The following is a 13,710-nucleotide window of genomic DNA, read 5'->3' as shown; positions in this document are numbered from 1 at the left end:
GTATCAGGTAGTAAATTGGATTAGACAAGCCAGAGAGTGGTAGTATTGGGTTGTCTCTCTGACTGGAGGCCTGTGACTAGTGGTGTGCCATAGGATCAGTGCTGTGTTCTTTGCTGTTTGCAATCTACAGTATATCAATGATCTAGATGATAATGCGTTGAACTAGATCAGCAAATTTGCAGATAACACCCAGATTGGGAGTGTAGTGGACGTAAGGAAGGCTTATCATGATTTGCAGGGGGATTTGATCATCTGGGAAAATCGGCTGAAAAGTGGCAGAGGGTATTTATTGCAGAGAAATGAACGGAAGGGCACTGAGGAGTGTGGCAGAACAAAGGGATCTGGGAATACAGACACATATTTTGTTGAAAGTTGTGTCACAGGTAGATAGAGCCATGAAGAAAGCTTCTGCAACATTGGCCTTCATGAATCAATGTATTGAGTACAGGAGGTGAGATGTTATGTTGAAATTAAGGCATTGGTGAGGCTTAATTTGGAATATTGTGTGCAACTTTGGACACCTACTTGCAGGAAAGATGTAAACATGGTTGAAAGAGTACAGAGAAAATTCACAAGATTCTGGAGGACTCGAATTACAAGGAAAGATGGAATAGCTTAGGACTGCATACTTCAGAATGTAGAAAATTGAGATGAGATTTGACAGAGGTGTACAAAATTATGAGGGGTATAGATAAAGTAAATGCAGGTGGGCTTTTTCCAGAGGTTGGGTGGGACTACAACCAAATGTCATGGGTCCAGGGTGAAAGGTGAGAAGTTAAAGGAGAACATGAGGGCAAACTTCTACATTCAGAGGGTCGTGAGATTTTGGAATGAGCTGCCAACACAAGTGGTGCATGGGATCACAATTTCAATGTTTAAGAAAAGTTTGGATAGGTACATGGATGGTAGGGATACTGTCCCAGTGCAGGTTGATGGGAGCAGGCAATTTACGTATTTTTAGCATGTACTAGATGGGCCAAAGGACCTGCTTCTGTGATAGTGGGTGACTTTAACTTTCCACATATTGACTGGGACTCCCATACTGTAAAACAGCTGGATGGGAAAAAGTTTGTCAAATGTGCTCAAGAAAGTTTCTTTAGGGGACGTCACGTGATGACGTAGGATCGAGACGCTGGAACCCAGCTCTCCCGTAAAAAGTTAATAAATTAATGTCTAAATGAAGAAAAGTTAGTCAGTACCTTCTAAAAGTTACTTATAAACTACTCCGGATTGTGTCAAGCTATGCCTCAAAGAAGGAAGATGAAGAAAACTAATACCGGGAAGATTACGCAAGTTGGAACAAGAACAAGGCCCACGTCTACCGAGGAACTGCGGTCTCAGGTACATTATACCACCGGCGATACGGAACAGGAGACTGCGGCAACATTGGCCATTCCTAAAGGGAAAGGCCATCGTGAATTGCGCAAACGCGAAGGACGGAGCATGCGCAAACGGGAGCAACAAAAACTACAAAGCCCAGCTACCACTGCAACTGAAAGTGATAGCGAATCGGAGGGAGAGTCAAGTGTCTCAGAAGGATCAGATGAAGAAGGAGTTAAAAGTCCTTCTAGAAATATAGAAAAGACTTTCAGGCAAATAATGCGCAAATTAGACACATTAAAAGTAATTAAAAATAATCAAAAAATACTCGAAAAAAAATGACCAAAATGGAGATTATGCTTGATAAAATGACAAAGAGACAGGAAAAAATGGAAAAAAGAATTACGGACTTCGAAACTACAACGGAGGACATGGTTGAAAGAATGGACAAAATAGAAAATGAAAATGCTGCTTGGGCATCAGAAAGAAAACAATTTATGGAAAAAATTGATAAGCTTGAAAATTTCAGTAGACGAAATAATATTAAAATTGTTGGACTTAAAGAAGATATAGAAGGAGAAGATCCAATAAATTTTTTTCAAAAATGGATCCCTGAAAAATTGGAAATGGAAGGAGAAATTCCAATTGAGATCGAAAGGGCTCATAGATCCTTAAGGTCAAGACCTCGAGCTGATCAAAACCCACGATCAATTTTGATAAAATGCTTACGATACCAAGACAAAGAAAAGATCCTGAAGGCCGCTGCCCAAAGTGCCAAAAATAGAAACGGGCCATTGATGATAGCAGGGAAACCAGTTCTTTTTTATCCTGATATAAGTTACAACCTGTTGAAGAGAAAGAAGGAATTTAACCCAGTGAAAAAAGCCTTATGGGAAAAGGGTTATAAATTTACAATGCGTCATCCAGCAACACTGATAATTTTTTTGGAGGAGGGAAAATTTTTTTTTCCCGATTATCGAAAAGCAGAGGAGTTTGTACAAGAACTTCCATCTATTCGCTAATTACACATAGAGGCTTCCAAATGTAATGGATTAAAGATGAAGATAGACCCAACGAACAGAAGTGATGGACATTTATGGATATTATAGAAGAGAAAAGCAAAATTTTAGAAATACTAAATGAGAATAGTATTTTTTTTTCTCTTCTTATACATATACTTTCTTGTGTTGCGGGGGGGCTGGGAGGCTGTGGATCGGTTACTGCGGGATTCACGTGTGTAATCATGGCGGTTGCCATGACCTGTACAGCAGAGGGGGGTAATGTTGTGTTTTTTTTCCACAACATTAGTAGGGGGGTATTTTGTTTTTTTCTTTATATTTTAATTTTCTTCTATCTTTTTGCCTGGATGATTGGTGGGGACACACATAGCAACATGGAGATTTTTATAAAGATTTCCCAGGATACCACGAAAGTTGAAAGATTAGGTATTATTATAGATTGGAGTAAAATAATAAAAAAAAATAATGACTAATCTACTAAATTTTTAAAGTTTTAATGTTAATGGGCTTAATGGGCCAGTAAAAAGAAAACGAATTTTAACATATATTAAAAAAATGAAAACAGATATAGCTTTTTTTACAAGAAACTCATTTAACAGACATAGAACATCAGAAATTAAAAAGAGACTGGGTTGGAAATGTTATTGCAGCTTCATTTAATTCAAAGGTGAGAGGAGTTGCAATTTTGGTTAACAAAAATCTACCAATTAAAATACAAAACGTATTAATTGATTCGGCGGGGAGATATCTAATTATACACTGTCAAATTTTTTCAGAACTATGGACCCTTATGAACATTTATGCACCAAATGAAAATGATGTAAAATTCATACAGGAGGTCTTTTTGAATTTGGCTAACGCACATGATAAAATATTAATAGGTGGAGATTTTAATTTTTGTCTAGATCCAGTTTTAGATAGATCAACAAAGGTTGTTACAAAATCAAAAGCAGTAAAATTAACTCTATCATTGATGAAAGACTTAAATCTGATTGATATATGGAGAAGAATTAATCCAAAAGAAAGAGATTATTCATTTTATTCAAATAGACATCAAACATATTCAAGGATAGATTTTTTCCTATTATCAACGAATATTCAAGATAGAGTGAAAAATGTGGAATATAAAGCAAGAATATTGTCAGATCATTCTCCTTTAATAATGACAATGATAATGATAGATAAAGAGGAATCAGTTTATAGGTGGAGATTTAATTCAATATTATTAAAACGTCAAGACTTTTGTGATTTTATGAAAAAACAGATTCAGTTCTATTTAGATATAAATTCACATTCAGTTGATGATAAATTTATAGTGTGGGAAGCAATGAAGGCATACTTGAGAGGTCAGATAATAAGTTATACTTCTAAAATTAAGAAGGAATATATGATAGAAATAGATCAATTGGAAAAAGAGATTACAAAATTAGAAAAAGAATCCCAAAGAAATATGACAGAAGAAAAATGAAGACAACTTATTAACAAGAAGTTACAATATAATACGCTCCAAACATATCGAACAGAAAAAGCAATTATGAGAACTAAACAAAGATATTATGAACTAGGTGAAAGATCACATAAAGTTCTTGCATGGCAGCTAAAAACAGATCAGACTTCTGAAACAATAAATGCAATTCGAACAAGAGTAAATAACTTATAAACCTTCAGAAATTAATGAAGCTTTTAAGAATTTTTACTCTGAGTTGTACAAATCAGAATCACAAAATGACAATGTTAAGATAGAAAGGTTTCTATCACAAATAACTCTTCCAAAATTAAATACGGAAGAACAGAAGGGATTAGATATGCCTTTTACATTGAAAGAGGTCGAAGAAGCCCTAGGATCACTTCAAAGTAATAAATCTCCAGGAGAAGATGGCTTTCCGCCTGAATTCTATAAAAAGTTTAAAGATTTATTAATTCCTCCTCTTATGGAGTTAATACACCAAGCGGAAAGAACGCATAAACTTCCAGAATCTTTTTCGACAGCCATTTTAATAGTATTGCCAAAAAAGATAGAGATCCTTTAAAGCCATCATCATATAGACCGATTTCTTTATTAAATACTGATTATAAAATAATAGCAAAAATCTTATCTAATAGATTATCTAAATGCTTACCAAAATTAGTACATATGGATCAAACAGGATTTATTAAAAATAGACAATCAGCAGATAATGTAACTCGCTTATTTAGTATAATTCATTTAGCACAGAAGAGGGAGGAAATGAGCGTGGCAGTTGCTTTAGATGCAGAAAAAGCATTTGATAGATTGGAGTGGGATTTTTTATTTAAGGTATTGGAAAAATACGGATTAGGAGTATCTTTTATAAAATGGATTAAAACCTTAAATACTAATCCCAAAGCTAAAGTAGTGACAAGTGGTCAAATTTCAACACCATTTCAGTTAACAAGGTCAACTAGACAAGGTTGTCCATTATCACCTGCTTTATTTGTGTTGGCAATAGAGCCATTAGCTGAATTGATTAGAATGGACCCAGATATTAAGGGTTTTAGATTTAACCAGGAAGAATACAAGATTAACTTATTTGCTGATGATGTTCTGCTTTATCTAACAAACCCATTGCAATCGTTGCGTAAATTATCCTATAGATTAGAAGAATATGGGAAAGTATCAGGTTACAAAATAAATTGGGATAAAAGTGAAATTTTCCCTCTTACTAAAGGAGACTATAATCAATGTCGATCAATAACCCAATTTAGATGGCCGGCAAATGGTATAAAATATTTAGGTATAAGAGTTGATAATGATATAAAGAACATATACAAATTAAATTATTTACCACTATTGAAAAAAATTCAAGAAGATCTTGATAAATGGATGGTATTACCAATAACATTAGTAGGTAGAGTAAATACTATAAAAATGAATATATTCCCTAGATTACAATACTTATTTCAATCACTACCAATACAATTACCCCAGAAGTTTTTTCAAGAGCTGAATAAATATGTGAGGAAGTTTCTTTGGAAAGGTAAGATGTCAAGAATATCGTTGGAAAAATTGACATGGAAATTTGAGCTAGGAGGGTTACAACTTCCAAATTTTAAGAATTATTATAAAGCAAATCAACTTAGATTTATTGCATCTTTTTTTGAGAAAGACAAACCGGCATGGATCAGAATAGAACTAGATAAAATAGGAGAAAACATACCAGAAGACTTTATATATAAATGGGAATCTAAATGGATACGGGAAAAGAAAGAATCTCCTATATTAAAACATTTGATTGATTTATGGAATAAGATAAATGTTGACGATGAGACAAAGAAATCCTTATCAGCAAAGAGATCTTTAATTCAAAATAGACTTATTCCTTTTACAATGGATAATCAACTTTTATATAATTGGTTTCAAAAAGGGATTAGATATATAGGAGATTGTTTTGAAGGAGGTATATTAATGTCATTTGATCAATTAAAGAATAAATATAAAGTATCAAACAACACTCTTTTTTGTTACTTTCAACTAAGGGCTTATTTAAGAGAAAAGTTAGGTCAAACAATGTTACTACCGAAACCCAATGAAATAGAAACTTTAATTCAAAAAGGAAAGATTAAAAAATTTATCTCTTGTATGTATAATTTGATTCAAAAACAGGCAATTAAACAAGGAGTCCATAAGTCAAGACAAAAATGGGAAAGTGATTTGAATATCAAAATTGAAGAAAAAAACTGGTCAAGACTATGTCTTGAGAGTATGACAAATACAATAAACGTTCGATTAAGATTAGTGCAATACAATTTTTTACATCAACTATATATTACACCACAAAAAATAAATTAATTAAACCCAAATTTATCTGATCAGTGTTTCCGATGTAACCAAGAAATTGGTACTTTTTTACATTCTACTTGGTCTTGCTCTAAAATTCAACCTTTTTGGACAAATTTAAGAGTTTTACTGGAACAAATTATTGGAATACAACTTCCACACAACCCAATATTACTTTTACTAGGTAATATTGAAGGGATAAAACCGATATCCAAATTGAATAAATATCAGAAAGAATTTATAAAAATTGCATTGGCAGTAGCCAAAAAAGCTATTGCAGTGACTTGGAAATCGGATACATATCTAAGTATAGATCGTTGGAAGAACAAAATTTATGGCTGTATTCCACTTGAAAAGATTACTTATAATTTAAGAGATAAATATGAAACATTTTTGAAAATTTGGCAGCCGTATTTACAAAAGACAGGATTAAATATATAGCTGCTCCGAAGATGAAATAATTGGTTACTTGGGGAAAGAAATAAATATATATACTAAAGTTATTACGAACTCCATGGAGCATGTGGGGACCCTCCAATATCCAGGCATTCCTTTTTTTTTTCTTTCTTATTTTTTTTTAATAGGGATGTTAGGGGGGAGGGGTTAAGGGGAGGGGGGCTGGGTAACACATTTTTTTTTCATACACATTTATTCTGTAACTATTTGAAAACAATAAAAAAAGTTTAAAAAAAAAAAGAAAGTTTCTTTAATCACTACGTGGAAGTCCAAAAGAGAGAGTGTGTGACACTTGATCTGCTATTCGGGAATGAGACAGGGCAGGTGACAGAAGTTTCTGTTGGGGAACATTTTGCATATAGTGATGATAATGCCATTAGTCTCAAAGTAATTATAGAAAGGTCTGGTCCAAATAGGAGAAAGGCCAATTTTGATGGTATCAAATACGATCTGGCAAGTGTAGATTATGACAGAGTGTTTCTTGTAATGGTATTCTTGTTAAGTGAGAGGCTTTCAAAAGGGAAACTTTGAGAGTACAGAGATTGTATGTTCCTGTCAGAATAAGAGGCAGGGATAATAGGTTTAGGGAGCATTATTTTTAAGAGATATTGTGGTCCTAATGAAGGAAAAGGAGGTACATAACAGGTATAGGCAGGCAGGAACAAATGAGGTACTCGAGGAGTGAAAGAAATGCAGAAGAATATCAGGAGGGCTGAAAGAAGACATGTGGAAGATCAGAGTGGTATCCATGCACGGAGTTGACAGAAATTTAGGAGATCTTAAATGGATTTTTGCATCAGTATTTACGAGAGAGAGAGAGAGAGAGAGAGAGGATCTATTGATGTGAGGCTGTGCAGTAGTGAGTTAATGGACCTGATAAAGATTACAGAGGAGGAGGTGTTTGTTGTCTTGAGGCAAATTAGGGAGGATAAATCACAGGATCTGACAAGATGTTCTCTCAGACCCTGTGGGAGGCTAATGCAGAAATTACAGGGACCCCAGCAGTGATATTTTAAACATCTTTAGCCACAGGTGAGGTGCCAGAGGATTGGAGGACAGCTAATTTTGTTCTGCTGTTTAAGAATAAGCCAGGAAATTATCGGCATATGAGCCTGACGTCAGTACTGGAAAGTTTTTGGGAAGAGTTCTAAGGGACCAGATATAAAAGTATTTAGATAGACAGTGACTGATTCAGGATAGCTAATACAGCTTTGTGTGTGATAAATTTGTCTAACCTATCTTACAGAGATTTTGAGGAAATTACAAAGAAAGTTGATGAAGGCAAGACAGTGGATGTTGTCTACATACACTACAGCAAGGCCTTTGAGGAGGTAGTGCATGATAGTTTGGTGAAGAAGGCTCAGTCGCTTGGCTTTCAAGATTGCAAGAGACTTTGATTTCTCGTTTGAAGCCAGAGAGGATTGTAGATGGCTGCCTCTCTGACTAGGGGCCTGTTACTAGTGGTCTGCCACAGGGATCAGTTCTGGGTACATTGTCGTTTGTCATTCATATCAACAAACTGGATGATAATGTGGTAAACTACATCATCAAATTTAGGGATGGCATCAGGATTAGGGGTTACTGAACAGTTATGAAGATGATCAGAGCTTACAGTAGATCTGGAAGACCTGGAAAAATGGCAGATGCAGTTTAATACAGACAAGTGTGAGGTGTTGCAGTTCAGTAGAACCAACCAGGGTTGGTCTTACACGGTGAGTGGTAGGGCACTGAGGAGTGTAGTAGAACAGAGGGATCTGGGAATATAGTCCATAATTCTTTGAAAGTGGTATTTCAAATAAAGAAATTTTTTTTTTTTGAAAAGATAAGGGTCATAAAGAAAACTTTTTGGCATATTGGCCTTCATACATCAATGTATTGAGTGCAAGAGTGGGAAGTTAGGTACAAATTGACTAAGATGTTTGTGCAGCCTAAGTTGAAGTATTGTGTCCGGTTTTGATCACCTACCTGCGGGAAAGATGTAAATCAGATTGAAAAAGTGCAGAGAAAATTTACAAGGAATTTACCGAAACCTAAGCCTGTGTGTTATGGGGCGAGATTGAATTGCTTTGAGCTTTATTCACTGGAATGTAGACGATTGAGGGGAGATTTCACAGAGGTATACAAAATTATGAGGGGTTTTCCCACACTGATCATTTAGCCAGGAATTCCACTCTGATTGTATTAGCCTGGACCAACTTATAGAAGTTTTCAGTAGTAATCTGGATGATTATTTTTATAGATTTTCTTTAAATCGGACCATAGCTGCAACATCAACAGAACTTTCATCTTGGGCATAGCAATGTCAATAGATCAATACAGCAGATGCTAATGCTTTGGGAAATGTTTTGTAATGCTAATGTTTTTGAAAATGTTCCAAGTTGTATCCACTCAGATGGAATTTATGTTTCACCTGAGTATCAAAGGATTGAAATTATCTGTGTTGATGTCCAACCTAAATGGACAAGTTGTGGATTCAATTGGCCTTTAATGGTGTGCCAGATTTAAAAGATGCACAAACAGCAAAATTGTCACTAACAGTAGACTTAAGTTTAAATACAAGTGACAGTCTTCAACAGGTATAAGATTTTGGCAAAGACATTATGGAGACAAACTATTCTTTGGTAGTTAGGTTTTCAGTAGAAATTAGATCACCTTTCTCCTTCAATGATCAAACATCATAATTTACAAACCTGATATTGTAATAATTGCCGTATGTTCTATTTTCAAACGTTCGCTCCTGATAATGCACTTCAGTTTGCCTGACGATTGCCTCGTTACTCCAACACTGCTCTCAACATTTACAAGACCCGATTCTCTGTGGTACTTTGTCTCAGCCTCTGTTAATGCATTTCCATCCCCACCGATCCACTGGATCTCTGGCTCAGGATACCATCCACTGGATTTACACACAAGCTGGATTCCCACTCCATGGTATCCCGTCATCTGAATCCGAGGTTTACTCCCTGAACCTGTAGTTAATGACAGATGGAGAAATAATAGTCATTAGGAAAAATTCAACATCATAACGCATGTATTAAAGCTGCTTGCAATCACGTTTATTGATTTCTAACCTTTCCTAGTTCATCAACTTGAGACATTCACTGTTTTTCTCTCCACAGATGCTGCCTGATGAAAGACGTTAAATATTTGGAGGCTGAATTCAGACAGGAAGTTTCAGGAATATAAAGTACGCCAGAAAGAACACAAGCAAGGAATAAGGAGTGTAAAAAGTGGACAGAAATGCCATTGGCAATTATGATTAAAGAAAATACCAAGGCATTTTTTACATATGTTAAAAGCAAAAGGGTAACAAAAGTTGTTCACTGAGGATTAGATAATGGAAGATAGTGAAATCACTCTGTGAAATCCTACTATGCCAGGACATTTTGAAATAAAGAAGAAGGTGGTTTTGGGTCTTTCAAAGAGAAATAAAGTGGATAAATCCCCAGGGCCTGTGGGATCTATCGCCACAATAAGTCAACAGCAGATGCAATCTCAATGGCTCTTCACACGGCCTAAGACCACCTGGACAGTACAAACACCTATGTCACGATGCTGTTTATCGACTATAGCTCAGTATTCAACACCATCATTTCCACAATCCTGAATGAGAAGTTACAGAACCTGGGCCTCTGTACCTCCCTCTGCAATTGGATCCTCAGCTTCCTAACCGGAAGACCACAATCTGTGTGGATTAGTGATAATATCTCATTCTCGCTGATGATCACCACTGGTGTACCTCAGGGGTGTGTGCTTAGCCCACTGCTCTGCTCTCTCTATACCCATGACTGTGTGGCTAGGCATAGCTCAAATACCGTCTATAAATTTGCTGATGATACAACCATTGTTGGTAGAATCTCCGATGGAGATGAAAGGGCGTACAGGAGTGAGATGTGTCAACTAGTGGAGTGGTGTCACAGCAACAACCTTGCACTCAACGTCAGAAAGAAAAAAGAGCTGATTGTGGACTTCAGGAAGGGTAAGATGAAGGAACACATACCAATCCTCACAGAGGGATCAGAAGTATAGAGAGTGAGCAGTTTCAAGTTCCTGAGTGTCAAGATATCTGAGGATCTAACCTTGTCCCAACATATCGATGCAGTTATAAAGAAGGCAAGACAGCGACTATACGTCATTAGGAGTTTGAAGAGATTTGGTATGTCAAAAAAAACCACTCAAAAACTTCTGTAGACGTACCGTGGAGAGCATTCTGACAGGCTGCATCACTGTCTGGTATGGGGGGTGGGGGGTTACTGAGAAGACTGAAAGAAACTGCAGAAGATTGTAAATTTAGTTGGCTCCATCTTGGGTACGAGTCCACAAAGTACCCAGGAAGGACATCTTCAAGGAACGGTGTCTCAGAAAGGCATCGCCCATCGTTAAGGACCCCCAGCACCCAGGACCGGCCCTTTTCTCACTGTTACCATCAGATAGGAGGTACAGAAACCTGAAGACACACACTCAGCAATTCAGGAACAGCTTCTTCCTCTCTGCCATTCGCTTCCTAACTGTACATTGAAACCATGAATACTAGCTCACTTTTTGAATATATATTATATATTATTTCTGTTTTTTGCATGATTTTCATCTATTCAATATACATACGGTATATTGTAATTGATTGATTCTCTTTGCTCTTCTTCTGGATTATGTATTGCATTGAACGCTGTTGCTAAGTTAACAAATTTAACAACACCTGCCGATAATAATAAACCTGATTCTGTTTCTGATCTATACAAAGTAAATTTTATTATCAGAGTACGTATATAGGCCCTGAGATTTATTTTCCTTCAGACATACTCAGCAAACCTGCAGAACTGTAACTGTAACAGGATCAATGAAAGATCCAGTAGAGTGCAGAAGACAACAAAATGTGCAAATGCAAAATTATATAAATAGCAATAAATAATATGAAATAACAAAAGCAATCGAAAGAAAGATTATTGGTTGTGGGAACATCTCAATGGATGGGCAAGTGAGTGTAGTTATCCCCTTTTGTTCAAGACTCTGATAATTGAGGGCTCGTAACTTTTCTTGAACCTGGTGGTGTGTGTCCTGAGGCTCTTGTACCTTCAACCTGATGGCAGCAATGAGAAAAGAGCATAGCCTGGGCGATGAGGATCTCTGATGACGGATGCTGCTGTTATATGAAGGTGTTTCATGTAGATGTGCTCAATGGTTAGGAGGGCGTTCCCATGATACACTGTGCCAAATCCACTACCTTTTGCAGGATTTTCTGTTCAAAGGTATTGGTGTTCCCACATCAGGTCATGTTGCTGCCAGTCAATACACTTTCTGCCACACAACTATAGACTTCTGTTAAAATTTTCGATGTATTCTATTCAACATACGTAATTGATTTACTTGTTTATTTATTATTATGTTTTATTTTATTTATTTTTTTCTCTCTCTCTGCTAGATTATGTATTGCATTGAACTGCTGCTGCTCAGTTAACAAATTTCATGTCACATGCCGGTGATAATAAACCTGATTCTGATGTCATGCTGAATCGCTGCAGGCTCCTAAGGAAGTAAAGGCCCTGCCGTGCTTTCTTCACAAATAAATTTGCTTGCTGGGTCCAGGACAGGTCCTCTGGAATAGTAACAACCCGGAATTTAAAGTTGCTAACCCTCTCACCTCTGATCCACCAATGAGGACTGGCTCATGGACCTCTGCTTTCCCTCTTCTGAAGTCTACAATCAGTTCCTTGGTCTTGCTGACATTGAGTGAGAGGTTGTATGGAGGTTGTTGCTATGACACCACTCAGCCTAATTTTCAATTTCCCTCCATATGCTGATTCATCACCACCAGTAACTGAGAGAGGCAAGAGAGGAAATTTCTGAGATTTTCTGGGATTCCTGGCATTTTGACAAAACTCCTTGCTCTGTCTTGCCCACGGAAGACAGAGGATAATGGTGGAATGCTGGAGAATTGGAGATAGTGAATGCTGTTCCATAGTTCAAGAACGAATCCATGATAGCCAATGGATTTTACACCAGTAATGAAGAAGCTATTGGAGAGTATTCTCTGGGACTGGATTTGCTCGCATCTGGATGGCTTTGTGTGGAGCAGAACATGTCTTGCAAACCTCATTGAGATTTTTCAGGTGGTGAAGAAGGTGATTTATAATGGGAGCAGTGGATGTTGACTACATGGGCTTCAGTAAGGAAACTGAACGGCTTCTCATGGTGGGTTGATCCCTGTGATTAAGATTGAGGTGAATGTTGAGGGTGAGCACTGGCTGCCTATCTTTTAATCACTCGCTGCCAGAGAGGGAAAGGCCTGTCACTTTGCCTGGAGAGTGTTACCCAAGTTTTCTGTGTTTTGGATGTGGACTTGGACTAGAATTCTTTTTTCATTCCTATAGCTTTTTAATATTCTGTGTTTTTTGCCTGATCTTGCTCATGTTATTTGCAGGGAGGGGGATTTTGGGGTTGAAGTGCCTGTTCCCATTTTGTTCTTTATTGTGTGGGAGGAGGGATTTGGAGGTTAATGTGCTTATTCTGTTCCTGTTTGCTTCTTTTGTGTGGGAGGGGGGATTTGGGGTTTGAAGATCATGTCACCTTTCTTTTTTTTCGTGGCTTCATAGCCTTTAACACCATCCAGCCCATGATCTTAAGGCACAAACTAACGGAGATGGGAGTAGACTCTCACATGGTGGATTGGATAGTGGACTACTTGACAGATAGACCTCAGTATGTGCGGTTGGGAGACTGTAGGTCTGACACGGTGGTCAGCAGCACAGGAGCACCGCAGGGAACAGTACTCTCTCCGGTCCTGTTCACCCTGTACACATCAGACTTCCAATATAACTCGGAGTCCTGCCATGTGCAGAAGTTCGCTGATGACACGGCCATAGTGGGGTGTGTCAGGAATGGACAGGAGGAGGAGTATAGGAAACTGATACAGGACTTTGTGATATGGTGCAACTCAAACTACCTGTGTCTCAATATCACCAAGACCAAGGAGATGGTGGTGGACTTTAGGAGATCTAGGCCTCATATGGAGCCAGTGATCATTAATGGAGAATGTGTGGAGCAGGTTAAGACCTACAAGTATCTGTGAGTACAGTTAGACGAGAAGCTAGACTGGACTGCCAACACAGATGCCTTGTGCAG

General features: G+C 37.3%; 1 protein-coding gene across 1 annotated transcript in view; it reads right to left on the bottom strand.

Annotated features, from left to right (window-relative positions):
• The window catches only part of LOC140722239 (butyrophilin subfamily 3 member A2-like), a 61,735-nt gene that overhangs the window by 18,825 nt on the left and 29,200 nt on the right, over nucleotides 1-13,710 (bottom strand). The window contains exon 4 of the mRNA XM_073037028.1: nucleotides 9,282-9,560. Within this exon, the coding sequence (XP_072893129.1) occupies nucleotides 9,282-9,560 (279 nt within the window). The remainder of the gene's footprint in view (nucleotides 1-9,281; nucleotides 9,561-13,710) is intronic.

Source organism: Hemitrygon akajei, chromosome 2, assembly GCF_048418815.1.
Source record: "Hemitrygon akajei chromosome 2, sHemAka1.3, whole genome shotgun sequence".
NCBI classification, from domain to species: domain Eukaryota; kingdom Metazoa; phylum Chordata; class Chondrichthyes; order Myliobatiformes; family Dasyatidae; genus Hemitrygon; species Hemitrygon akajei.
The sequence above is the reverse complement of the archived record's forward strand: the minus strand, read 5'-3'. Positions and strand labels throughout refer to the sequence as shown.